The 26,691-nt window shown below is 40.9% G+C and overlaps 2 protein-coding genes across 3 annotated transcripts in view; one reads left to right on the top strand and one right to left on the bottom strand.

Moving 5' to 3' along the window:
- The first annotated feature begins 518 nt into the window (after positions 1–518).
- Positions 519–10,309, top strand: rflna (refilin A). Its single transcript, XM_086077254.1, has 4 exons — positions 519–683; positions 757–1,112; positions 6,852–6,961; positions 7,023–10,309. The coding sequence occupies exons 2-4, from the start codon at positions 888–890 to the stop codon at positions 7,354–7,356; spliced, it is 669 nt and encodes a 222-aa protein (XP_085933380.1). The 5' UTR covers positions 519–683; positions 757–887; the 3' UTR covers positions 7,357–10,309.
- A 222-nt stretch (positions 10,310–10,531) lies between these two features.
- ncor2 (nuclear receptor corepressor 2) overlaps positions 10,532–26,691 on the bottom strand; it is a 75,683-nt gene continuing 59,523 nt past the window's right edge. The window contains exons 27-46 of one of the 2 annotated variants that reach the window (XM_086075594.1): positions 25,636–25,727; positions 23,402–23,552; positions 23,100–23,249; positions 22,913–23,005; positions 22,498–22,712; positions 22,071–22,416; positions 21,762–21,962; positions 21,274–21,522; positions 20,867–21,019; positions 20,546–20,782; positions 20,265–20,445; positions 19,809–20,176; positions 16,668–16,798; positions 16,401–16,582; positions 16,125–16,259; positions 15,847–15,989; positions 15,720–15,773; positions 14,711–14,917; positions 12,783–12,962; positions 10,532–12,646 (exon numbers count right to left, since the gene is read on the bottom strand). In XM_086075594.1, coding sequence (XP_085931720.1) covers positions 12,459–12,646; positions 12,783–12,962; positions 14,711–14,917; positions 15,720–15,773; positions 15,847–15,989; positions 16,125–16,259; positions 16,401–16,582; positions 16,668–16,798; positions 19,809–20,176; positions 20,265–20,445; positions 20,546–20,782; positions 20,867–21,019; positions 21,274–21,522; positions 21,762–21,962; positions 22,071–22,416; positions 22,498–22,712; positions 22,913–23,005; positions 23,100–23,249; positions 23,402–23,552; positions 25,636–25,727 — 3,656 coding nt within the window. In that variant the 3' untranslated portion in view covers positions 10,532–12,458. The remainder of the gene's footprint in view (positions 12,647–12,782; positions 12,963–14,710; positions 14,918–15,719; positions 15,774–15,846; positions 15,990–16,124; positions 16,260–16,400; positions 16,583–16,667; positions 16,799–19,808; positions 20,177–20,264; positions 20,446–20,545; positions 20,783–20,866; positions 21,020–21,273; positions 21,523–21,761; positions 21,963–22,070; positions 22,417–22,497; positions 22,713–22,912; positions 23,006–23,099; positions 23,250–23,401; positions 23,553–25,635; positions 25,728–26,691) is intronic. The other variant, XM_086075595.1, reaches the window with a different exon arrangement.

Here is a 26,691-nt window from a genome sequence, read left to right as displayed (position 1 = left end):
TCAGTCAAAATCCTGTAAAACATCCGGGAGCGAAGGGGGTTGCTTCAGTGATATTCGGTTGACGTTATTATTGGCAGCTAAAACTGACAAATGTTATGCATACAAACAGCCAAAATTTTAAATGAGAATTGCTGTAAAAGTGCATCAATCCAACGTTGTGTGACTCATGTTTTTAAAGAATAAATAACATTTTAATTGTTCTGCGTGCCATGTTTGTTGCTAACATATAGGGATAAACGAAGATACATTATTTGTCATAAATAATTTTTTAAGACCAATTAAGTAAAAAAAAAACTTGTATTACCTTTTCATGCGCTCCAATTATTTCCTCACTCTGTGGGAAAACATTTGAAAAACTAACAGTGTGAAAATGATAAAAACGGTGACGTTGCAGATGAGCAAAGAAACGACAACAAGCACTCCCCCTGCTGGTCGTGAGTAGAAGCGATCCTCAACACATGGGCGCGCGCGCACACAGTGACACGGTGACGCGCAATCCTCTAGTGGAGTGTGAGCGCTGACGAGCCTCCGCAGAGGAGCTTTCCTCTAGACCTGCGTCAGACGCACGTCTACTTTGTGTTTTGGTGTCGAGCGATACGTGTGATATTTGCTATAATATCGATGTAACTTTTGCGCCGTTGAGGCCGAGAAGCCACGGCTCACTTGGCTGCTTAACGCCACAGGTAAGAGTTCGTTTGCTGAACTTTTACATTGTGCAAAAAAAAAAAGTGACTAATGTAAATCTCATCCACTAAGAGAAATTCCGTGGACGAACTTGGCCCCGGATTAGCGCATTTCGACGCAGAGGCTCGACCAGACAAGAAGAGGAAACTTATTTTTGGGAAGTGCGACTTTGCGTCCTTTCTCGCCTGCAATCGTCCCCAGAAATGGTGGGGCACCTCCATTTGCAAGCGATGGATGAAAGTCTCAAAGGAAAGAACCGGGAAGGGCTGCTCGACAGCCCGGACTCGGGGCTGCCTCCCAGTCCCAGTCCGCCCTTCTGCTCCCTCTCACCCGCTCTCATCGAGCCGCGCTCCGGCAGCTGCGCGACGCCCGTGGACAGCCAGCAGCAGGCGGCATGGAAGAAGGACGCCAGTCGGGAGGGAAAACTGGTAAGATGCAGCCATCATCATCATCATCATCATCATCATCGTCGTGTGCTTACTGAATATTAGTGGCAAACTTAACAGAGCAATCAGATCGTGCATGTGATGGTATTATGAGTGTAAAGCACTGGATTCAATATTTCATAATGTGATTATCCAGTCAGAAAGAGATCTTCCATCTCCCAGCAACCCCCCCCCCCCCCTCCAACCCCGCCCCCCAATGTTAAGGATGCCACTGGCTCAGGCATCCATATTGCCTGCATGAATCACTGCATTTGACTTAACTGATTTTATGGGGGATCCAAAGTGGGACCCAGTAACCCCTGGCAGTTTCATAACGTGGCATATCAGTTGCCTTTTAGTGGACACCAGCAGGACTTGCCGGCGATTGGTTGCGTCTGGCTTCAAAATCACTGATGGCGGAGAAGCACATTTGCTCGAGTTTCCACTCAGTGTGTCGGATTTACCTGTCTCTATTGTCAGCTGGGGACGGGTGGTTTAGAAAAGGGATGGTTAGAAATGATTGTGCATCAAATTATGTAAATGTTGCTTTTTTTGTTCAATTGTTGAGAAAAGCCATCAGGCATCTGCATTTTACAAAATCAGCCAACATTTAACAAATTCACTGCCATAAATTCATAATTTCTTTTTTAAAAAAGATTATAAAAAATGAGGGGTGACAGGCAATTAAAACGTTTAATTGTAATTAATTGCATGACTTCACTAGTTAACTCATGATTAATCGCAAATGTGTTATCTAAAATGTACAATGAAAACAAATTCTAGGCTTTCATACTCTTGTTAACAAAAGTGGGGAAAAAAATGTTATGTTAAATAGAAATAGTTCAAATGAATTTTCGACGTTTATGGCCGTCAATGGCAGTGAATGAATAAAAACGAAAAGAAAAGATTTAAATCGTAATTAATCGCATGACTTCACTAGTCACGATTAATCACAAATTTCATATCTGTTCTAAATGTACAATAAAAACAATTCTAGCTTTTAATACTCGTGTTAACAAAAGAGGGAAAAAAATTAAACGTATGGAAATAGTTCAAATTAATTTTTAACGTTTTTGCCATCAATGGCAGTGAATGAGTTAAGAAAAATGCTTGGGGGTGGCGGACGATCTCCACGTGCTTCTGCCATGTTCAGACTTATGCGTGACTAGTGTACCATATTTAAGCAGCAACATCCAACAGTTTTTGTTAATATCAGAAGGCGGCCATTTTCCCACTTGCTGTTGACTAAAGATGACATCACAGTTGCTCAGATCTCAGGTAACGACCAATGACAGCTCATCTTCAGGAAACAGGTGAGCCGTGATTGGTCGTTGCCTGAGCTCTGAGCAACTGTGATGTCATCTTTAGTCGACAGCGAGTGGCAAAATGGCCGACCCCTGATAAAAACAGATGGATTTTGCTGCATAACTCATATTCCACAAATGTAATATTAACCAGAATGTCACGTTTAGATCAGTGAGGTCAAATGTAACGTTGTCAAGAAATGTTTAAAGTTGACTTCCTCCTTAATTATAAAAAAAATAACACACAATAATAAGATTAGAAACAACCCACAAATAAATTGTCGTGACTGCTTCAATTTGCAAGTTGAAGCTATTCCAGCTAACTTAGCTTAGCATAGCTTTCTGCCTGCGTCTTATCAACACATCACTAAGCAGCGATCAAGTGTGGGTGTAAAGTTACGTGATTATTGTCGGATATGGGGTAAGAAAAATAAATAGAGCAGGTGAGCGTGACAGTCGTTGGATTTTTTTAGTTTGAAGTCGTCCTGATGTCCACTGCTGGGTTATCGAAGCAGACATTAGCCGTTGTCGATTTGGATAACTTTATTGCATACTGTTTTTGCAGCAGACTGATCCCTGACATTCTCATCGCCTTTTTTTTCCGCCTGTGCGAGACACAGCAAGACATATTTGATCGAAAATCATTTCCAGGTCACTCCCAGTTTCCAAACGTCTGGAGAACTTGTCTGTGCAGGTCCATGCGGCTTTTAAAAGGTCTAATGGAGGCCTCAGAAATGCGGTTTGTTGTGACATTAACCTGAGATACGCCCACGCACACATCAACGGAGGTCGACTAATCCCCCGGAGGTTCAAACTTGTTGGACGTTTCTGCTTTGCGGTTTCCATTTTGAAACTCATTCCTGATCCTTGCTTGTCTCCGGCTTAAAGTGTGGAAAGAATCAAAAGTTTTCCTGAGCGCATGTCTTGCAGCACAATGAGGGGGGCGGGGCTTCTGAACGCTAGCAGTGCCCCCCCTCCCCCACCCTTTCCAAATCTATTTTGGAGTTTTTGTATGCCACCTAACAATCCTGACGCTCTATTTTGAGGTGCGGGGGCTTGTTAGAAGCTGTTGCATAAGCGTTTGATGACCTCTCATTTCTGAATGCTCAGACAGCCCGTCTGTCTGTCTGTCTGTCTGCACACCACTGGACAGTGACGCGACATGCACCAGTGTTTCTCGCCGCGTCCCTGCTGATGTTCACATAAATGTCTGGAGGCTGCAGGTGGGAAATATTTGAGTTGTCTGGTGGACTCTTAGCCGTTGTTCTTTGACACTGTGCGGCTTTGTCAGCAGTACGCTCTTTTCCTGGGCATGAATGTGATTCTTCCAAGACGGCTTCAGTCTTTGTGTGCAGACTGCCCCCCCCCCCCCCCCCCTCCTAAACCTTCATTCAGGTGTTTACTTTGCACAAGATGGAGAGCACAGATATTATACAAGTGCAGTGCATTTATCGGATGGGATATGTTCCATACTCAATTCTCTCATATAGAGACCAGATAAAAATAACTTCATAGTTTTAGCCCTCCCATGTACTTTAAACACACTTGCTAATAAGGTATTCCTTTGGGCTTGTTCTTACTCACCAGCTTTCAAGAAGTAGGACGTCACTTTCACACTCCCAAGTTATTCATTTTTGTTTTTCACTCCCGTTTGAAGTTTACTGTAAAACTGATGCGTTAAACAATTAACTCATTCACTGGAATTGACGGCTATAGACGTCAAAAATTTAACTATTTCTTTTTTTTGGAACTATTTCTATTTGTTTAACAAATTTTCCCCACTTTTGTTAACAAGAGTATGAAAACCTATACATTTTTTATTGTACATTTAGAACAGATAACATTTTTGATTAATCGTGAGTTAACTATTGAAGTCATGCGAATAATTACGATTAAAAATTGTAATCGACTGACACCCCTAATTTTTAGTAATCTTTTCTTTTTTAAATCACGTCAGGCGATTACAAATTTTAATTGTAATTAATCACATGACTTCAATAGTTAACTCACGATTAATCACAAATTTGATATTGAAATTTGTTATAAATGTACAATAAAAAAAATGGTTTTCATACTCTTGTTAACAAAAGTGGAATTTTTTTTAAACTAATTGAAATAGTTCAAATGCATTTTTTTACATCTTTAGCCGTCAATGGCAGTGAATGAGTTAGAAAAGTAAAATGTTCGACCAAACCATTAGAATATCTGCTAATAAACTTAGGCTAGCTTAATGCTAACATACAACACAAAATGATAGGGACGGGTGAGTAAAGTACCAATACCAGGTATCTTTATTTTAAGGTATCAGGTACTCATGGACGCTTCAGATACCAGCCACCAACACTTAAGGCAAAAAAAAAGACATCCAGTAAGTCCTTGGTGTCGGGGAGTAAAGAATAGTGACGACTCATGCTGATATCGGTCTGAAACAAAGTGGGGGCGGCCATTTTGCCTCTTGCTGTTGACTGAAAATGACATCACAGTTTCTCAGTAGCTTAAGTAACAACCAATCACGGCTCAGCTTACAAACGTCACATGACCAACCTCAGCAACAGGTGAGCCGTGATAGGCTGGTACTTTCGCAATTTGTAATTTTCAGTCGACAGCCAGTGGCAAAATGGCCGCCCCCCGAGATGGAGAAAAATGGAGGAATTTTGCTGCTTAATGCATATTCCATCCATAATTTTATTATGATAATTTTATGTGATATTAATCATAATGCTGTGCTTAGACTAGAGGGACCGCATACAACATATTATAAAGAAACTTCTACGATATCGTGCTGTAGCTGTAATGTTGTCCTCTGTCGAGATGATGATTCAGTGGCGAACATTCTAAGAAGCGCGCACATGAACATCAAGCACAGCTGCTGCTTGCAAACATTCAGATCGCACGGGTAAGACGAGCCCCGCGCACTGATCTGCCGTGCCCTTGGCCTCTTCTCAACCGTTTCCCGTCCTGGCATGTGCGCTTAACCGCGTCCAAGCCGCAGCATGTGACCGCCTCCCACTGTAATGTGAGAGGAGTGGACGCCGGGGCCGGGCAACCGCTCGCTTCACATGGCCCGTGCAGGTCCGCATGCGAAGACGGGACGTCTATCACAGGTCTCGCTGCGGCGCCTGTGACGGCACACTTTGATAGAGGGTTCGAAAATGGTTCCGATTAGACGACCCAGATCAATCGGGACATATTTTTCTTATTCAGTCATTGTCCATCCATGTAGTCACTATGTTAGTGTATGACGTACTATATGACAGTATCACTGGTAAAAAAAAAAAAAAATTTTTTAAGAAAAGATTATTCAAAATTAGGGCCGTTAGGCGAGTACTATTTTTAATCGTAATAAATCGCATGACTTCACTAGTTAACTCACGATTAATCACACATTTTTATATCTGTTCTAATACAATATAAAAAAACACTCGTTTTTCATACTCTTGTTAACAAAAGTGGGCGGAAAAAGTGTTAAACTAATAGAACTAGTTAAAATAAAATTTTGATGTCTATAGCCGTCAATGGCAGTGAATGAGTTAATAATAATAATAATAATAATAACAATAATATATATTTTTAAGTAACACAATTTCTCAAGCTATTTCCATCAAAAATACACCCCATTCAACAAATACAAAAGTATGAATCCATGAAGTAGCTTGAGGTCAAGGGAGAAATCAGTAGCCCACAACCAGTTTGGCTTGAAAACAAACATAAGCCGGTGAATGTGTTCAGTGCAGTGGACTCCATTTCTGCGTGTTATTACTAACAATATTTAACCAAACATCAACCATACCCTATTCCTTTATAATGTAACATAAAAACAAAAGCTGAAGGATCAAAAACAAGTTTAAGAGAACTAAGTAACAGCCAGACAATAAACTTTTAAGTAAACCCATTTTGAATGTGGGAAGGGGCCGGGTTACCTTAGCTCAAACATCGCAGAGGTGTCAATCATAATAGCTTGACGAGCATGCGGCCAGAATGCTGCTCCAAATTTCTCTCCTCCAATATTGATTCACCACTTGACATGACACCAGCACCATCTTCACTCGACCTGCTTACCAGCTGCTCTTACACGCTCGACATCTGCAACACATACTGACTTATAGATGTGGGCGGGGCTGGTTTTGTCTGGCTCAACTGGAGTGACAAAAAAGCACACAGCTGGGAAGTTGGGATGAGCGTAAACCAAAATTGGAGGTCAGCTTTTAATATTTAAAACTTTGATACCTTTCCATTTTGGAATATTCCCAGAATTCCTCAGTTTAAGCTTCCCATGGAAACTTACCGGAAAAGTTCCACCCCCTTTCCCCTCTAATGATAAGTTTAACATGATGGAAAGTGCAGTGGTTTTAATTGAAGCTGTTAGCTCTGCGCAAGCTAGCAAGCACGCTTCTCAAAAGGCTTCCCGATTGTGATTGCTCATTTTCCCTCTTGCCAGCTGCCTTACCTGCTGCTCAACACCACAGGAACGGACCCCAGAACTCGTATGTATCCCGTCTTCTATGGGGAGAGCATCGAGGTTGACCCCAAGCCAGAGCAACAAGTCAAGTAAGCCACACGTAAAGCAAAAGCCTCATTTCCCTGTACTCACGCCGAATGTCTCCCGCAGGTGCACTTCGGCGGTCCGGTACGATTCGGACAAGCACTACCAAGACCGAGTGTACTGCGTCCCCGTTCCCACGGCGACGTCGTTCAGCGAGACGGTGGTGGCGGTGCCCAACTGCACCTGGAGGAGCTACAAATCGCAAGTGTACCTGGAGCCGCGGCAGAAGCCAATCAGCTACCAGAGCACCACCATCGTCTACCCCAAACTCGCCAAGAACATTTTCCGCACCACGCTCACCTACAAGGCGGCGGCCGCGCGCCGCTGGTTCGTCTCCAGAGTGCGGCTGGAGTCCAGCGAAGAGTCAAGTCCTTGTATCATCTACGCGGAGGACCTGTAGGCACGCACATCAGATGCTTGTTTCGTTTTTTTTTCTCGGACTTGAGGACAACATATTAGAAGGGCAACGCACAAGATAACTGGAGGCTTCACCTTTTTTTTGTTTTTTTGTTCATCTCATCAGCCCAGAGGAAATCTCTCAACTTTGTACTGGTGCAGTTTTGAAAAAGGGAGTTGCTCTTGTTGCACCTGATTGGCTAATTGATGTCTTACCGTTTAACGAAAATGAGAGCTCCTGCACCGTGGACCCAAGGGCTGAGTTTTTCAAAATGCCAGCTGGTGCAGCCTTTCTAATTTCAGCTTCATTGCACTTGTGTCCATATATGAAAAGCATGTCTATGTGTGCGTGCGTGCGTTTGAACAATTGGACCAAAGTCAGTTAACAGCCACACAAGCTGCACATGGCCTATCACACCATTTTCTCACCGTATTTATAACTGACTCAATTGAGGTTCATGATAATTGTACACTGGAGTATTAATGCCACACAGAAAAAAGAAAGGAAAAAAACAACACACAATCCCACTCGAATAGAAATGGTCATTGGAATAAAATCAATGTTTTGTTTTCAACAAATGTCATGTTACCTGATGAATGTATGGCAGGTTTATTGAGAGTAACGCATTGCTGTTTGTGTTGAAACGTCAACTTTATACTATTGCCATAACAGTGTGGCCTCATACTCTCTTGTACAATTACGAATTACTAGCTTCAGGAAATGATCAATTTGAAGTGAACCCCAATTTTTTCTTGTCAATAATGTGTTCTATGCAGCCCAACTGTCTTAAACACAGTATTCTGATGAACTCATTAGCTTTGAAATGTTTTTAGTGTTCCAAAGACATATTTAATTTATACGTCAAAATAAAAAATGATGCTAGAGCATACAGAAGGCTTTGATGCAGCCTCTCAACTGCAAAGAATGGTTGAAGAATGGTAGTTATTACACAAACGGCCAGCAGGCGGCAGCAGAGCAAAAGAGATCAACCAGGGCCATGTTGAAAAAAAGCTATTTTATTCACATTTCTAAATAGATTTGTAAATATTGATTAAATTTAGCTATATTCTAATGCAAATTGCTGCAAATGGAAACATATATATATACTTATTTTTTCCTGATGAAAGAAGAGACTCAAATCTTTTGGTAGGTTCCATGTTTTTATAGCAATAGAATACGATATTCTGTGGGCCTTGCAAAATCAGTCAAAATCCAGGAAAATAGCCGAGAGTGAAGGGGGTTGCTTCAGTGAAAATGGCTGGGAGTGAATGAGTTAATATTGTCTTTGCGGAAGACGATTTAAGCAGCAAAATTCACCCGTTTTTGTCCGACTTGAGGTTGCGGCCATTTTGCCACTGGTTGCCGACTGTGATGTCATTTTCAATCGACAGCAAGTGGCAAAATGGCCGTCCTCTGAGATGGATAAAGCAGCTTGATTTTGCTGCTTCACTCTTCCACAAACGCAATATTAATCAGAATACAGTGTTTTTACTAGTGGGGCACATACAACGTATTGTAAAGAATTGTTTTGGGTTGACCTCTTTAACTAGTGATGGACAAATGAAGCTTCACGAAGCACTTGTGATAGTTATTTTACTCCTCTAGATGGCAGTCTTGGTTTAAAGATGCAGTGGAAATGTAATCAATTCCCACTGCGGCACTAGCCTTTATCTTTAAACCAAGAGCACCATCTAGAGGAGTAAAAAAATTACAAGTGCTTCATGAAGCTTCATTTTCCCATCACTACCTTTAACTAGTTTGTTTTTGTTCTAATGATGTATGAAGAAGGTCAAGTGAAAGTGAAACGGTGTGGCATGTCGACAAATCCTTTTCATAGTTTGCTAATGCAAATTTACTAGAAAGTAGCTTCAGTTGGTGTATGGAGAATGTTGACTTTTTTTTTTTTGCAATTTGCTATCAAACCAATTTAAGTCAGAGCCTGATTTACTAAAGTTTTGCACGTGCAAAAATGGGCGCAGACTTGCTTGTTCACATGTCAATGTAGAAGCTGATCTACTAAAAGTGTGCACCCAAGATGAGCAAAATGGCAGCAAAATTCATTATGCACAGTGTGGGAGGATTATGCAAATAGATGAACTTAGTATGCTGCAATGTGATATATCAAACCTAAGATGATTTGCAATGGCGGATTTTGTATTAACCATTGAAATGCCAGAAACAAAAATGATCACATTGTATGTTGAGCAAAGCAATTCTGGAACTTCTGACCGATTCAAGTCCTGACTGGAGTCAGTCACAAGGAGGAGTCATGCCACATCACCTATGACAAAACTTTGCATCAACTTTCAGGGTCAGAATCAACCAATTCACAGCACGAGCAATTGGTTATAGTAAGTGAACATGCAATTTTGTGCCCGCTACTTTGAATCGTAGTAAATCAGGCTCCAAGGGGCAAATCTAGCAATTCAGATTAAAGAGCTTTTAACACGACTGAAAACGGTTTAGTCATTAGGGGATTTAAATTCCCTAATTTAATTTCTTCACAAATGTGTACACACCTGATTTTTAGACCTTACCTGTTGGAAGAAAAAAAAAGCCTCCAGGTGTGCGGAAGCCGTACGAGTGGTGCATGCTAGGATGAAGCGAGGGCACAGTATGTTGTAATGAGACTGCAGGAGTTACTCCAAATGCAATAGTCTAGAGATGTAGAAATGAGGGTGCGAAGATTTTGCAGGTGTCGACGGTGAAGTGTCAAGAGAATGATGAGAAGAGGTGCTTGGATGTGAACTTGTTTGCTGGTTTCGTTTTGAGTTCAAGTGTGTGTTTCCTAACACTTGGTGCTGTCTTTGTAAAATAGTTTCCTGGATGTATATGTGGACTTGAGGCACTTCATAATTCTCTTTATATTTTTGTACGTCAGCTGTTGTTCAATTCTGTTCTGATCTAATTTAAAAACAAATGTATATTGTAACTGAATAATAAAAAATGATCACTATTTTGGATTAGAGGTTATTTACTTTGTTGTTTTGGAAAAGTAAGCATCAGGTAACAAGTTTAGAGTCCCAAAAGTGGAATCTGTTTTAGTTTTAAAGGAAGGCTCACCTGCCGGTGATGAGGTAAAATGTAAATGTAGTCATAGGGCGCCACCTAGTGGTAATGGCATTTCAATTGCAGCACTACTGCTATCCCCTTAAAATAAAGTGACTCCGAGACTATGAATGGCAATAAGCTTTTTATTTAAACATTAAGGCAGTGTCTTATTTGTTTTCCGTTTGTACACTGCTATCCACAAAGCTTGCTGGTGGGCATGTAGAATTGAACCATGTGTGTGTGTTTTCTTTTGTAATACCAACCTAGAAGCAAGCCACATAAATATTTACATCTATTTAGTTTTATATACAATCCTTGCTATTATACAGTGGGTTATAATTATATAAAAACAATTTAACAAAACGTTTGAACAATGTTATAATCCCCCCCCCCCCCTCCCTACCTCCCGCCCTCCAGGGACCACATCAGATATTACATAATTTTTGAAGAAACTGCGGTTGGACAAAACTGTGAGAGCAAAGGCAAAATGAACACGTTAAAATTCAATTTAGTATACTTTTGAAAATCAATGGATTAGTCTGTCATCTGTTAAAGCAAGGCTAGATATGGCTTAGTCTGTTTACGGTCACATTCTTAAAATTCATCAATGACAAAAAGGTGGAGACTGACAAACTGTACAACATGTGGTGAAATTACACAACCTCCACTTGTCTTCACCTGGGAAAACCCGCCCCAATCCCACCTAAACGATGGCCGAGATGAGCATTGTGCAGGCGTGACATGCTTCGCCATCAACAGGCAGGATGGAGGAGGGAGAGGAGGTAGTCCTAAAACAGTCAACACATCGGACGTCGCTGTGCTCAAGTAAACGACAAGATGGAGGGAGGAAAAGTCCACACGAGCAGACCATGGCATCCAACTTTACACACAGTGGATCAACATGACACTTTTGTTTAAATCCTTTCCCCTCATCTCCCTTCAAGCTGTCCACAGACTGTCACAGTTGTCGCCATGGACAAAATATCAAATGCAGGCTTGATAGTGTGTGTGTGTGTGTGTGTGTGGTTCCACAGACAAAACCATCTCATTTGCTTCTGTTAATACAATTCCCAGCATAGACAGTAGAAACCCTGGCAAGGGAGGGGCCAAAAACAAGAAATAATTGTGCGTCACTTGGTAACTTCAGTACTGTGCGTGTAAAATAAATGGCACTTAACACTAAGAATATATTATAATGTACAAAAGCAGCACAGAAGAGAAGCTAAGGGTCTTCCTCTATGCAGTACAAGGTCAATGTCAGGTCAGACGCTCACAAAAGCTCCAAGACGAGATCCTGGCAGGCCAGCTGAAGACGACGCAAAGGGCTGAGGTACGCCTTGTCCATGTGAAGAACCGGCCGGACTTCTCCTTCGCTCACATGTGATTGTCGCTCGTGTGTGTCGTTTGAAACCACTGGCGGTGAGAGCGCGGGGACGTGCTTGTTCTCAGGTTCTCCACAACGCCATTGTGAACAGTAAGTGCTTTATATCCAAAAAACATTTTATCAAACACAAATGCGCTGAATATGAAAAGAGCCAGAAAGTGTCATCACTTGTCTGAGTCGCGGCACGGGCTGTTCCTCTGGACCCTCGCGAATGTGCGGCGACATCAGCAACCAACAGCATGTTTACCCTGTAAACCAATGATATGACCCTCCCGTGCACCCTAAAAGCGTTCGCCATTGCAGATCGAGGACCACACATACAGTACAACCATAGAACGTTTCACCATCAAAACATGACTTGTCTGCGATCATTTTCCAATCACAAGGCTGGACCGAGTGAGTTTGAAGAAGAACAAAAGATTTAAAAAAAAGACATTTTGTCCCATCCTTAGCAGTGTAAAGAAATGTAAAAAGGGGCCTAACTCAAGTTGCCATCCATCAAACAAAGAGTAAGCACTTGAGCGCGTTGAAGTTTCATGTGCCCGATTTGATAAGGCCAGTGAGGAGTTTGAAAAAAAAGGGAGTCGTTCCGATAATCCTGGAGTGAGCATATCTGGTCTGAAGAAGGAAATTGCCGAGCAGGATGTTTTGGACCAAGTGCACCTGTGGATCACTCGCTGTCAGACAGGGACTCGTACTGAGACATGAGCAGCTTGGGCTCCTCCTCCCAGGTGCGGCCCTGCACCTGACCCGGCACGTGGCCCACCGGCTGTCCGGACGAAGGGGAAGGAACTGGAACCGTCCCGCCGGGGAAACGCATAACCAACGGGTTGCACGGGAAGGGAGTCGGGGTTGAACCTGAAAAACACACATGGGCATTAATCCTTTTGTGTGTGTGTTCATTCATTATCCATGGACTATTCATGGCAGGGCTCTTCTATTAGTGTGGGAACATCGTACATCCAACGTAGATACTCGTGTTTGACGTGCATACCTGTGGAGGAGGGTCGGTCCTCCCACACTCGGTTGGTCAATGGCGTTCTTCTGTTACAGTCTCCTTCTGAGTGGACAGAGGACACCGAGGACGGCCTTTCACCCCCTGACAGGCCGGGTCCCGGAGACTTGGCTTTGCGCCCGTTAGATCGCCCACCGCCCTTTGAGGGTTTCCCACCACCTACAAAGAGAGAAACAGAACCGGGTGCAGCTAAGTTTTAGCGCAGTGTTCACCCAAAAAGTTTTATTTTTTATTTTTATTTTTACCAAACATGGGTTTTAAAATGGACAGTGATTTTAAATTGGACCGGCAAATTGGTGCTGTTGTCAATTACAGATTGTTTTCATTTTATGCAGCAGGCTAGGTACGACGGCGTATTAGGGCCACGTCTAAAATTTATGTATTTTTTATAGATGGAGGACAATATTCAGAGAAAAAACTCACAAATTTACGAGAAAAAACTTGTATATTTGCAACATTACAAAGTGGCAAATTTATGAGAACTCTCCTAACACACACACTCAAGTATACGTAGCGTACTCGGATGCTTGTGCCAATACTTTTCGGTCAAATAAGGAGATAGTAATTGCTTTAGCTGAGGTTTACTGTATCATATTAACACATTCACTCCCAGCCATTTTCACTGAAGCAACCCTCTTCGCACCCAGCTGTTTTACTGGATTTTGACAGATTTTGCAAGGTAAGAATATTGTGTTAGATTACTATAAAAACATGGAACCTACCAAAAGAAAGATTAGTCTCTTCTTTCTTCAGGAAAAAAAGTATATTTCTATCTGTTTTGCAGCAATTAGCATTAGAATATTCATTCATTCATCATTATTCACAAATCTGTTTAGAACTGTGGAGAAATCGGCTTGTTTGCAACATGGCCCTGGTTGATCTCTTATACTCTGCTGCCACCTGTTAGCCGTTTTTGTAATTACTACTATTGCTTCACCAGTTCTCTGCAGTTCAGAGGCTGCATCAAAGCCTTCGGTATGGTCTAGCATAAAAAATAAATAAAAATAATAATATATATATATATACATATATATATATATATATACATATATATATATACATATATATACATATATATACATATATATACATATATATATATATATATATATATATATACATATATACATATATATATATATATATATATACATATATATATATATATATATATACATATATATATATATATATATATACATATATATATATATATATATATATATATATATATATATATATACATATATATATATATATATATATACATATATATATATATATATATATATATATATATATATATATATATATATATATATATATATATGTATAACTACGTCTTTGGGACACTTAAAACATTTGAAATATAACTTTTTTATTTATACGTTTTTGGGAGCAAATGAGTTAGGCATTTACACTTTGAAGCGTTAGGTACAAGTCGCTAAATTGATGTGTTGAGTCTGGTGCTCTCAGACATTCACTTGAGTCTGCTAGCTTCTGATTGGTTAATGTTAGTCAGCTGACGCAGGGACAGGAAGTTGTCGCTGTAGCTTACCGTGTGTAGTAACGAGTAAAGTTTAGAAATCCGTCTCCATCCTTTCTTATCATTTTATAAAAATTGTTCTATTAACCACCTACGAATCTTCACGTTATATAGCTCCGGGTGGACAAAAATCAGCACCTCGTCCAGACTATAGCTACTAGACTATAGCTCACAAGTTTCTGAGTTTTTATCTCGCAAATGTGCAAGTTTATTTCTCGTAAATTTATACACCCACCCCTAAAAAAAATAAAAATAAAATGTTTACATCTTGCCTGTAAATTTTATGCAAGACACACATGGTCCTTTTCTCCCCTGATACACCTTTATAGTTTGTTCGTACATGTTTGGAAAAACTCATCACCTTGCAAGAAATTGTCCTCTGGTCGTCCATCAGATCCGCTCAGAGCAACAGGCAGACCAGTCGAGAGTGGGTTAGCAGCATTGGCTGGGGAGCGTTCCTCAGACTGGTCATCGTATTTTCCCATTAAAGCCTTTCTTATGATGGCCTCCAGACCGATGGAGCTGCCCGGCGTCTCTGGAACTGGGTGGCTGCGGACACTTACAGATCCTGTTCAAGAGAGGGGGTGGAGCATTCATTCAGGGTTGTTGTTTTTTGTTTTTTTTTAATCAGGTAAACAATCAACTGAAAAAGTAAACAGTGGATGAGAGAAATGCTGACTCACAAAATTGTAACGCTGAAACTTAATAGATGGATAGAAAGTAGGCAACAAGATTAAGCAAAAATAAAAGTAGATTTGATACGTATATCTAAATTAGGCGAGTAACAATACAATCTTGAAACCATTTTACCATCAGGAAGCAGAAATTAGAAATTAGAAGAAAAGAAAATTTCCAAAGGAAAGAAAATGCTATATTGAGATGAATAGATCTTTCTTTAAACTCATTTTTTTTTTTTTGGGTACTAATACTGGTTATCGAAAAAAAAAAAGTGGTATCAAACATCGTACCTATAGTATGCATGGGATGTGATATAATTCAAAAACAGTTTGATTTTTAAGTGGAACGATTCGATTCAATTCAGTGGGATTACAATTCAATTGGATATAGTAGGGTTCAGTTCGAGAGGGTATGAGGCAATAAGTTTGTTGTCATTATACATACATACATACATACATAATGTATGAATTCAATTGTCAGTACTGCAAATCTTCCATTTCCTTCAAAGATATGTCTCTCCAACAAAAGACCATTCGATACGTATCACTATATATTTTAAAGTGGAACGATTCAATTCGGCTGGAGAAAGCCGGAAAAAAAGAAAAGAAAGCCTTTGCTGAAGAAAGATTCAGAACATTTTCCCTCTGGTTATTACTGTTGTGTAGTGATGACAAAAGTGGGTAAAAAGTGACCTGCTGTTGTAGATGCTGGCATATTGAAGATTTCTGTTCCAGGCTGACCCGCATCTGAAAGTGTAAGTATGCACACTTAGAAATTGTTATCAGAATGCAAAGGTAGCTACGCTCGAGTAATACTCACTAAAATCGTTGTCATTTCCCACTACAGTCATCTTCTTGCTCATCTCCTGCTTCTTTGATTTCACAATAGCGGAGGTGTTCTCAGTCAGCTTGCTGAAGAAAGCTGGAGGCTGGGAGGTGTTAGGAGGCGAACGGGAGCCCATTCTGTGGGTGGGAAAAGATCTTGGTCAACAGAACACACACCCCTGTCGATATGCATAATATGGAGGGATATAGGACTGCAAATCCTTCTTTCCTCTCAATATTTGTGAAGAAATCCATAGCAACATTATGTCTTACGCTTGCTCTCCTTGTTCATTAGGATAGGACCCTCCTCCCATGATTTCAGGCTCAGAGTTAGCGCCAGCAGGGGATACCGGCTCAATACAGTCATTGGAAACACTGATCGGTGAAGACTTGGACTGAGGAGGAGACCTGAAAAGCACACACATATAAGTGACCTTTTCTAGACACAAGCCTCATGACTCTATGAAACATGAGTAGCCTATTAATACATTTATTAGACGTCAGAAATAAACAGTCATGCTGGCGATCCTGCTTCGTAATGACCCTTACCGGTCTCTATTACGATCTGAACCAAGGCCCTCAGGATAGCGGGTCACTTGGGGAGACTCCTGGGAAGCGGGCGGGGGTTGTGAGGCACCGGGAGGACGGGTCAAGTCCAGGATGGGCGAGCCATGGTAACCTTGTTGATGCTGCTGCTGACTCTGCCTTGTGTAATCTTTCGTTATCACCTCCTATTGGCACAATTGAGTTGTTACATGATAATCTCAACCCAATACAAACAGTTAGGAAAATAATGACTGGTCTGTGTGGACTTACACTGATGTGCTGAGCCAAGGTGACGACCCTTTGGCTTCCTTTCACAACAGGAGAAGGTGGCTTCTGACCTGGGGACAGCCTCTCCTCGGATGGAGGACGGTACAGAACATGTGACTCCATCTTCTGTTGAGCTGAGAGTTCAAACCAAACATGGTGAGGTAAAATATAACAAACAAACATCACAGTAAAATGTACTTTGTATGTCCAATCAAAGGCAACACATGTGCTAATGAAACATGCAGGATTAAAAAAAATCTTTGTCAACCCGTCACCATCTGTGGTGGATGTGAAATTTTAAAATGTCACATGCCATAAATGTCTGATCAGGAAAGCGAAGAGGCAAGTTATTCAACTTTCTTTTAAACAACAATGACATACAGTAGTGATAAAATACTAACACATCTAGTCGCAAAAGTGTTACATTATAATCCAAAGGAGTTTTTCTTACTTCAAATGAATTTTCAACTGATGCAATCAAAATTCTACTCATGGAAACATGGACTGGATGATTCCTGTAGATTATGTCCAACCAACCACCAGCGTTTCTTTCTTTTGACTTCATTCAAACAAGCAGGCAAACTCCCCCCCCCCCCCCAATTTTTTTTATAAAGGTTGCCATAAGAAGCACCTCCCCAACAGTATGTGAACGTAAGAAGATGATGACGCAAGTTGTTGGCAGGGGGTAGCAATGATTGCATGGAATCCCTCAGAGGAGACATTCCTCCAAAGGGACAGTTTTGCCTTTTTGCTAGTCACGTGAATTTATTTAAACAACAGCTTGAAACAGACTTTCTCCCACTAGACTTTCCTACTGAAAGCCAATTAACAGAATCAGAAAAAACAATGATATAGATGTCCATGTTGATTATTATCATTATTGTTTAAATATTCTTAATAAAGCGGCACAATTAGAGGTAATAGAGATGTGGGCATACTGCTTTTTCACAAGTATCTACATACAGGGTTTCTGCAGGTATCAGCAAATCTAATTTATTGCTTTTTAATGCTGTTTTTAATGCGACTTAAACGTATTTAATGTTCACGTCATATTGCATAATTATAAATTATACACACACACGTGCGCGCACACACATATATGTATATATATATATACATACAAACTGTTTATATTTGGGCTGCTAGTTGATAATTTTTATTTTTATTTTAATTAATCACATGATTTCCATAGTACAATTAATAGCAAATTATTTTGCATTTTGTATCTGTTCTAAATGTGTAATAAACGTTCCCCCCCTAAGTTTTCCACACTCTTGTTAATTAACTTAAGTGAACAAATATGGTCAAAAATACAATAAACTACTGATACAGTAGTTTTATAGTAAGTAACCCATAGTTATTCAAAGTAAAAAAAACAAAAAAAAACCGGGCCCGATCACATGATTGCTGACTCGATCGGAATTGGATGTTGTCTCTCAATCAGGACTCGGATCATGGATAAATATTTGATGTTATTTTCATAACTTTTTATAAGATCTGGAGTTACGTAAAAAACAACAACTTTTTTCCATAATACAATGCCGAGGTATCGGATCGGGACATCCCTACTTTATGGTTAAAAGGAGTGTGAAACATTGAGTCAGATTTGCGTTGCGGTAATTTTCTGCCACTAGGTGACATTGGTGTTTCATGGTGGACGTTGCTGACAGGAAGAGTACATTTTTATTTTCAAATTTAGAGCAACTAGTATTTGGAACATGAAGCTACTTGTGGACTCCCGGACATTTTGCTCACTGTAAATTACAACTAGTCACCTGTCCCCACAAATCCATATATTTTTTATCACATTTAATATTGTTAAATTGTGTTAAAGAGACTGCTTTGCACAACGTTGTATGTAAAATAAAAATGATTTTACATCAATAATATATACATTTTAATGCCTTTTGACATCGTATTTTATGCTTTTCAATGCTATTTTAGGTCTCAATTTGAGCAAAATCCATTTAATGACTTTGAATGCTTTTTAATGACCCCTGAAACCATGTACATAGGACAGCTTTTTTTCATGAATGTTAAAAACTAGTGGAGCAGAACAGCGGCTTGATGATTTTGGGTATTGTTAAATGAAAAGGTCACTGAAGCTTAATGTGCACAGTCTTAGAGAACCCTTTTTGTAAGCTGAATGACAGTAACAATAGCACACTTGAATGACACATTTCATAATTACTGATTGAGATTTTGATATGTGTGTGTGTGTTGGGGGGCGGGGGGTATATCGGGAAAAAAATGATGATGCCAAAAACAAGGAGCATGCAAAGATTTAGAGGGCAGGAATCAGTAGTACCCCATCTCCCTCTTGACAGGCTTAGTGCATGAGTCACACACTACGTGTAACAACAGGAGTCTGTTTGGAGGATGACGCAGCTTTCAGCAGATGGCCCTTCTTAGGTAACTGTCACGCCAACTTGGAGTAACGGCATTTAATTGTAGTGCCACTTACATGCATGATGTAACAACAAATGGTTATAGAGACAATTTTTCAATTGTAATTGTAGTCATGCCCATTACCACGACTAAACGTTTATGCTTAAGGTGAGTAGCCAAAAGGGAGGGAGGAGGGGTGCTTTTCCGACATATTTTTGACGTAAAGACAATGAAAATAGGAAATCAAGTGATTTTCCGACTTGATGTCTGATTAGCAATCACTATTTGAAGCTGATGCCTTAAAGGACACCTGGGATATTGCTCTTCCTCAGTGAATAATATACAATGTCTCAACTTTAGATTGCATCAGTTCTCAATCAGACTCTTCATTTATTCTCAGCCAGTTAGGTGGAATATGGGTATAGTTTTTTGTTTTGTTGTTTCCCCAGAGGGCACCCTTGGTGGTCTTTAAGTTTGTAAACAATTTTTTAAAAGCGCAAAGATAGTATAACAATTGAAGAACAAAAATGTAAATGAATAGGGCTGATTTGATAATGCCAACCACCACAGCGTGCAAAAGGCCACAGACTGACGGGGGCGTGTCTGGGTGATAACAGGACCCTAGGATCCACAGCATCTTACCATCAGTGGCGCTGCTGGCAACAAGCGAGCTCGTCTCTGGCATCCCCGTTTCACAAGAAATTTGACGCATAATAATCGCGTTTATGAAGTTGGCCGCAGTCATGGTGGTCTTACCGAGTGCTCTGAGTTCTTGTTCCTGAATGGACATCGGTTTGTTTTGAGTCTTTTCCCTACTAGGTGTACCACTTTCCCCACGGCCAGGAAGGTTATCCAACTGCAGGTGTGGTGGTCGTCCTGAAATCGAGGAATAAGGACCGGGGTATATTCCTCCCTGGCTGGGATTGGACATCTTGAGGTCTGACTTGCACGTGGGCCCATGCTGGTCTTGGACTTGTTTAGGTAGTCCCCTGTTTTTGCCATCACGACTCTGTTCTTTGGCTCCGCTCGAGTCCAGTGCAGGTGCATAGGCCTCAGGTGGCAAACCAGTCCTTTGAAGATGACTATGGTAACCTTGGTATCGGGAGGGTCCTGACTGTATGGATCTGACAAAAAACAAAAACATTCTTGTCGTGAGTGCCTATGTCCATTTAGTTCACAATTTCATGTTTTGTTAGAAACACTGCCGTTTACCGTAACACGGAGGAACCGGAGTGTTCGGCAGAGAGATTCTTGCTTCCAGTATTGTGCAAGACGCTTGGCCTTTGCTGCACATTCTCTTGGGTTCGAGGGGAGACTGGGGAATGCTGGTGGCTGTATGGCTGGGAGGAAGGTCTCACACTGCTGCTACTACTTGCTAAGCTGTGCTCTGTACCTGAGACACAAACAGGTAGGCATGCATTCACAAATATATTCCTTTTCCCCCTGTACTTCTTTTCATAGATAGAGAATCCAAAATAAAAGTCACTTCACACCTGGTCGCCAAATGGGGGCATGCTCCACATTTGCTCCACCCTTTTCTCTGTCCCGCTCTCTATCTCTGTCACGATCCCTTTCGCGATCTCTCTCTCGTTCTCTTTCCCGTTCACGCTCGCGCTCTCTCTCCCGCTCTCGGTCTCTCTCCCGATCCCTGTCTCTGTCACGTTCTCGTTCACGCTCGCGTTCTGAAGAAGAGGATGCGCCTTGCATCTTGCTCATGTGCGAGGACCCAACTTTGTGGAAAATAAAGAGAAGCAATAATTACATCAGCAATTGCTGGTATGACTGGTACCAATTACTGGTATGAGTCATCATACCGGGTGAGATTGGGGGAGTGGTGTAGGGCCTGCCAGGGAAGGTGGTGCTTCCCCCTGGGATGTAGGTGATGCGATCCATTGGGGAGTTGGCTGTCCCTGCAGAGGGAGGGACCAGGACAGGTAAGTGCGGCACCTGAGATAGATCAATGATTCCTATAATAGAGGGAAGAAGAGGAGAGCAAAACAACTTTTAATGGTAAATAACCATGTGATGGTTTAAAGCAGGGGGTGATTTTTATTTTTTTAATATATTTTTATTTTATTTATTTATTTATTTATTGTATTATATTTTATTTTATTTTATTTTATTCATATTATCTATATATATAGTTTCAATTTCATTGGTATACAAAGTGGTAGGGTGCCGATAATCCTTTATTCAAAGAAAACCAACAAAGTGGTCTTACCACGAGGGGCTGCAGAGTAAGGCAGAGAAAGGGGCTGATCTCGTGGTGTAAGGCCCCTTAGCATGTCTGAGCGCTGGGCAGCCATAGCAGCTGCTGCAGGCCACTGGTGCATTTGCTGGGAAGTAATGTAGTCATTGAGCAACGTCTGACGGTTCTCCAGGGCTGCTGTGTCTGGAAAGCCCCGGATGAGGTAGGGATAGGGATGAGGGTACGCCGGGTTGGGGGCCAGATGGCGAGGCAAGTAGTAGGCTGGATTAAGGAGAAATAAATATTTCTTCATATAGGGCTAAGAATCGTCAAATGAAACATTCCACGTTTTGTTAGGATTTCTGGAGAAACAGAAGTTATCTATTTGATCTGATGCAGGCTTGTTAAGGGTATACCCACAGTAAAGCCATTTAAACTTTACATTGAGAAGATTTGATGGGGTCCCATAACTCATTCAACCATCATAGGTGTGGTGTGCAATGCAGTTGCTGTGACTGTACCTGGGTCAATGGGGATGCCACGAGGCAGAGCTGCAGGATCAAAGGCCAAAGGAATTTGTCTGTAAACATCAGCTCCGAGGCCCTGCAACAGACGCTCATAGGTCTGTTGGTCGGGTACCCCCGAGAGAGGAGATTTGGTAGCTCTCATCTCTCTTGGGGCGGGTGTGGCTTTACGCTCCTGAGGTTCTTTCTTACTGCAGCCTGGAAAAAACAAAACATATAGAAAAAACGTGCAATCAGGACAACATTTTTTTTTTGTTGTTTTTGAGTAATCCCTGCAGAAGGAGCGGTAAAAACAAATGTCCTCACCATCATGTTGCCTTTGACCAGCCTCCCTTGAAAGAGGTGAGCCACGGTGTGATGGTCCTGGGTAAGGGTTTCTTAAGGTGCCTTTATCCTCGTAGCCCACTGGGCTATGATGGGATTTACCTCCCTGCTCTGAAGATAGCGTAAGGGGAGAAGAGCGTGCTATTGAGCTAGCGGTGCTGACCACTGCACTTGGGCGTCCTTTGGGTGCCTCTTCATAGCGTCCCCTCTCTGCCCGCATCTCCAGGTGAGGGGGCGTGTTATGGTAGGAGCGTGGTGAACTGGCTATGATGGAGCGAACGTCATGTCGTTTACCTGAGCCAGCAGCCTCCTGCTTCATGGGTGTTCCCTGAAGATAAATATTAACAGGAAAATCCAATCAGGTATTTGAAGAAAAAGGCAATTTAATTCATTTTGGTGGTATGTGTACCGGTGTTATAATGCCCTCCTTGGCCTGTCTGAGCTCCTCCCTGGGAATGAGGTGAATGGAGCGCCCAGCCTCCTTTACTGTTGGCACCATAGCCTCCCTGCCCTTCATTGAGTCTGACAGTGAACTGGCCCCACGTGGCGGAGAGTTCTCTCTTTTCATTTGCTTTGCCTCCCTTCTCAGGTAGCTCTCCTGAGGGTCCAGATGACGTGGTATACCTAACACCAAGACCATATATAATTTAAAGAGAGAATATGTAGATTTGGCAAACAATCATTTTATTGTTAATTTGAGTTCATCAAAATGAATGAGTGCACACTCATACACTGGTTCTCTTCTTGAGAACACTTGGCAAATATAGATAAAAGTGACTTAGTGTTATGAACGATTTGTGTCTAATAAGCAGTAGTTATTTTACCTTGTGAGATCGAGCCACGTATGTGGTGAGCATCTTTATAAGGTGTGTGGTGTGGACTGTCCCTGTCATGAGGCATGGCTCGACCAATAAGACCTGTGGTTGGACAAGTGGCAAAATTAGTTAAATACTAAAAAGGTAGAATGTGAAAAGGCCAAGGTCAAACAAGATCAGATCTAGCAGCTTCTACCTTCACAGTTGGAGGCAGACAGTGAATCCCTCATAGGCAGACCTCGGGAGATGCCTCCCTCCATGACATCATAAGGACGTTTTAGGCCGAGAATTTCACCAGCTTGCCCTGGCCCTCTGCCCTCATCTTTAGAGGTTTGAGAAACTGGACCTACACATTCCAAAGAGGAATAATTCAGCATTATGAAAAATGAGAGGAAAAACATAAGTGTTGCATTTTCATTTGTGTTCAGTGCATATCCTGTATTCAGTTTTTATGATATCATTTTCACAGACATTGTTGACTTTGTGTAAAATACTCACGGTCATATGTGAGGATGTGCCCACTTATTCCCTCATACACCACATGACCTTTCGACAATGCGTCGTCCCGCTCCCTGTCAGCTCGGCTAGCACTATCCTCTGTGATCAGACGGGTTATAGTTCCCTTATACAGCACGTCAGCCGGTGTCCCCTGTGGACACAGTCAGAAATAAGACCCATACGCATCATTTTATTATGAAGCAGATGGTTGAACTGATATGGTAAAATTCAAATTTCTACAAAAAAATCATATAGATTTTTTAGCTAGCTAGCTTTAAAAATAATATAATTGCAATATTTTTGGCCTCAATATTGCAAATGTGATTTGATATGCCATTATGTTTCCAAGGTCATCTTTGGACATCTTTACATATATAAATTTTTTAACAAACACGTGCAATACATTGATCTGTACAATAGTAATTATGGGACTGCTGTGAAACAAAGCAGTCACTTCTTTTCTTCTGCATATTATTAGTATATCTTCAAGTTTATTGTCCTTTATGGTCGTTTTCCTTGCAAAAATGCAGCCCACACCATTTAACGTATCCGCAGAAATGAAGTATCAAAAGATGTGTCTCAACCCAACTCGGATAGAAATTGCAATTTGAAAATTGCATTCTAATACATTTCGATGTGGATTTAGCTTTAGCTTTAATTTGTTAGTCTTCAACATTCTTACTATTTAACAACGAATACCTCTAAAATAAATTATAATAAAGTTAATATTTTTACAGAGATCAGTATAGATAGATCCACATAGGGATGGGTAGCCAGAGATCACATTTCAGCTTGGTTCAGGAATTTCAAGAAATGTCTTCCAATTCTTGTAGAATTTGAGTAGTGGGTGAAGGGGTGAGAGTGCTAGACTTGTATTTGCTAGCTCGCAAACATGTCTTATTTATGAATGATAGCAAATAAATGATCTGCCACAAGACAACAGCTTGTGCATCGCTCACTTTTTCTTTACTAATCTGTCTTCACAGACTAAATGAGCCAGTTGGATATTACATTACAGTGGCTTGGTTAGAATTAATAGGTACAGACACAGCACACCCTGTACTTGTTGCTAGGGTGACTGGGATCAGACAGAGCTTTGCTTATGTCATAGCTGCTGGGAAATCCAGTCGCTTCTGCACTTGGTCTGGCTCTTGACCTGGCCACTGCTCTGTCCTGTGCTCCATCCTGTGTCCATGAATCACTGCAAACTAACACTATGGCTGCAAGCTATGTGACTTCGGAAGGAATTGGGGGAAGACCAAACAACTGGATTTCGGGATGAAAAAAATATTTTATGTCTTAGTCTTTTCTTCTTGTGGAGCTTCCCAGAACAAGCAATTGTACAATTTGATCATTTCAACACTGATAAAAGTTTATAATGGTTCATCTTGGTTCATTTACTTATTATTACTTAAGCTACATTTACACAATTTTATCAAGGTCCACAACAGCTAAATTTGCCCAAAACATTGTGCGCTGTGGAATTCTACAAATTTATTTCATTTCAAATGTAAGTTTTGTTATGTTTTGGTAAGTTTTCTAACATCTGTAACAGGCCATGGTGGGCAGAGTCTGCTGGGTCCCGGAGACAAAAAATTGCACTACAGTTCATCCTGCGCTCTAGTACGGACACTTGTACGTTCCCTCCCGGCCCGGCACATTGTGATAGTCTCTCATTCTTTCACTCAGTCTTTCTACAGGTAAAACATGTACACAATGCAGCTTTGGAACACATTTGCAGCAACAGTATAAAGAAAGCATGAGAGCAACAGCAATCATTGTATTCCAAAGCTACTTTTACAATTTACAAATTCTGAATAACCAAAAGGCACGCTTAAACAATGCTTTGAATTTCTGAAAGTTCAAAGTGAAGAATTGTGTGCTCTGAAGTATATCTGAACAGACCCACGATGAGGACGGGGATATTTTGGGGGTGACGAGTTCTACTTACTGTTCTTGGCCATGTTTTTTTTTTGTACAATGAATTTACTACCCCCCAAAAATATAAACGTTTTATTTCAGATTTCAGAGCAACTTAATGTATATGCATTTTTTAATTGGTACAATTTATACTCCGGAGCAAAGTGTAGTCCAAAAAATACAATACATACGGGGGGAAAAAGGCAAAGAAAGAAAAAGATGTGTGTTTAAAATACTAAGATAGTCATAATGGGGGAAAACAATTAATAAAATCTGAGTAATTTTATATAGCACTAACAACAATCTAAACTCACCTGAGTAATGGAGCCGCCTCTGTAGGAGATTGAGGAATCTGGATGCATTCTGGTCCCTGGGATACCCTTCGTGATACTACCCCCCTGAACAGCTAGAATTCAATTCAAACACGTAAGACACAGGTTTCTGACACAAGAAGCAGTAATAACAAACTAAATGTATTTACATGATTTCCATAATATAAATTCACAAAATTAACATTCAGTAGAGAACCTTTGTCCAGTTAGGTTTTTCTTGCCTCACTGTGTTTGAAAGAGTGAATGTGGCAGTGTGATGCCTGTCTAGCTAATTTTTCCTTTATTCATTTTTAAATACAAACATTTATGAATAAAGTCCAGACCAATGATACTGCTTCTTTTATAACCAATTGTCACATTGTTGGTGAAAGACGGATGTAGAAATTAGTGTTTTATTTTGAAGAGCTGGAAGGCTTTGAGGTCCATAATAGTGTTTGCTGCAAAGTGGTTATTCCCCGACTAAGCAGGGTTGGGGAATCCAGGTCCAGAGAGAACAAACCCTGAAACCGTTTGACTTAAGCCACAGCTGCTTCTATGAGACAGGTGCTTCTATGAGACATTTTACCTGCCAGTTAAGTAAAAGCACGTGTGGCTAAAGCCAATCTGTGGCAGGGTTTTACTTTCTGGACCTGGATTCCCCAACCCTGACTGTAAGGTAGTTTTCAACAAGTCCTGGGTTATGCAGTACAATTTGGACGATTCTGGTTCCTGAATTGTGATTCAGATTCCTTAACGATTCTTGCTGCTTCTTTTCACACAAAAAAAGAGTGAAGTAGCCAGTTTTTTTTTTTTTTTATGAAATCGTGTGAACTTCATGGTGCATTTAATTTCATGAACTTTCTTAGAGTTTGTCAACTTCACTATGAATTTCTCAAAAGGGCTGTTTTTAACCGGGATATTAATTTAAAATCTATTAACTTGAATGTTACACAAGTGAGCCTTATTTTTGAGAACTTCAAGAAAATGCAAGGGAGCAACAGATACTTAAAGCAGAATCCCTATTTTGTTGGTTAAGTAGTTTGGACAGGCTTGTTATTA

The sequence above is a fragment of the Leptonotus elevatus genome, chromosome 5 (genome assembly GCF_054856555.1).
Source record: "Leptonotus elevatus isolate MCC_2025b chromosome 5, RoL_Lele_1.0, whole genome shotgun sequence".
Lineage (NCBI taxonomy): Eukaryota > Metazoa > Chordata > Actinopteri > Syngnathiformes > Syngnathidae > Leptonotus > Leptonotus elevatus.
The sequence above is the reverse complement of the archived record's forward strand: the minus strand, read 5'-3'. Positions and strand labels throughout refer to the sequence as shown.

Coding starts and splice junctions, on each gene's coding strand:
- rflna (XM_086077254.1), top strand. CDS start 888: ATGGTGGGGCACCTCCATTTGCAAGCGATGGATGAAAGTCTCAAAGGA. Junction 1,113..6,851: donor CCAGTCGGGAGGGAAAACTG/GTAAGATGCAGC, acceptor CCCTCTTGCCAG/CTGCCTTACCTGCTGCTCAA. Junction 6,962..7,022: donor AAGCCAGAGCAACAAGTCAA/GTAAGCCACACG, acceptor TGTCTCCCGCAG/GTGCACTTCGGCGGTCCGGT.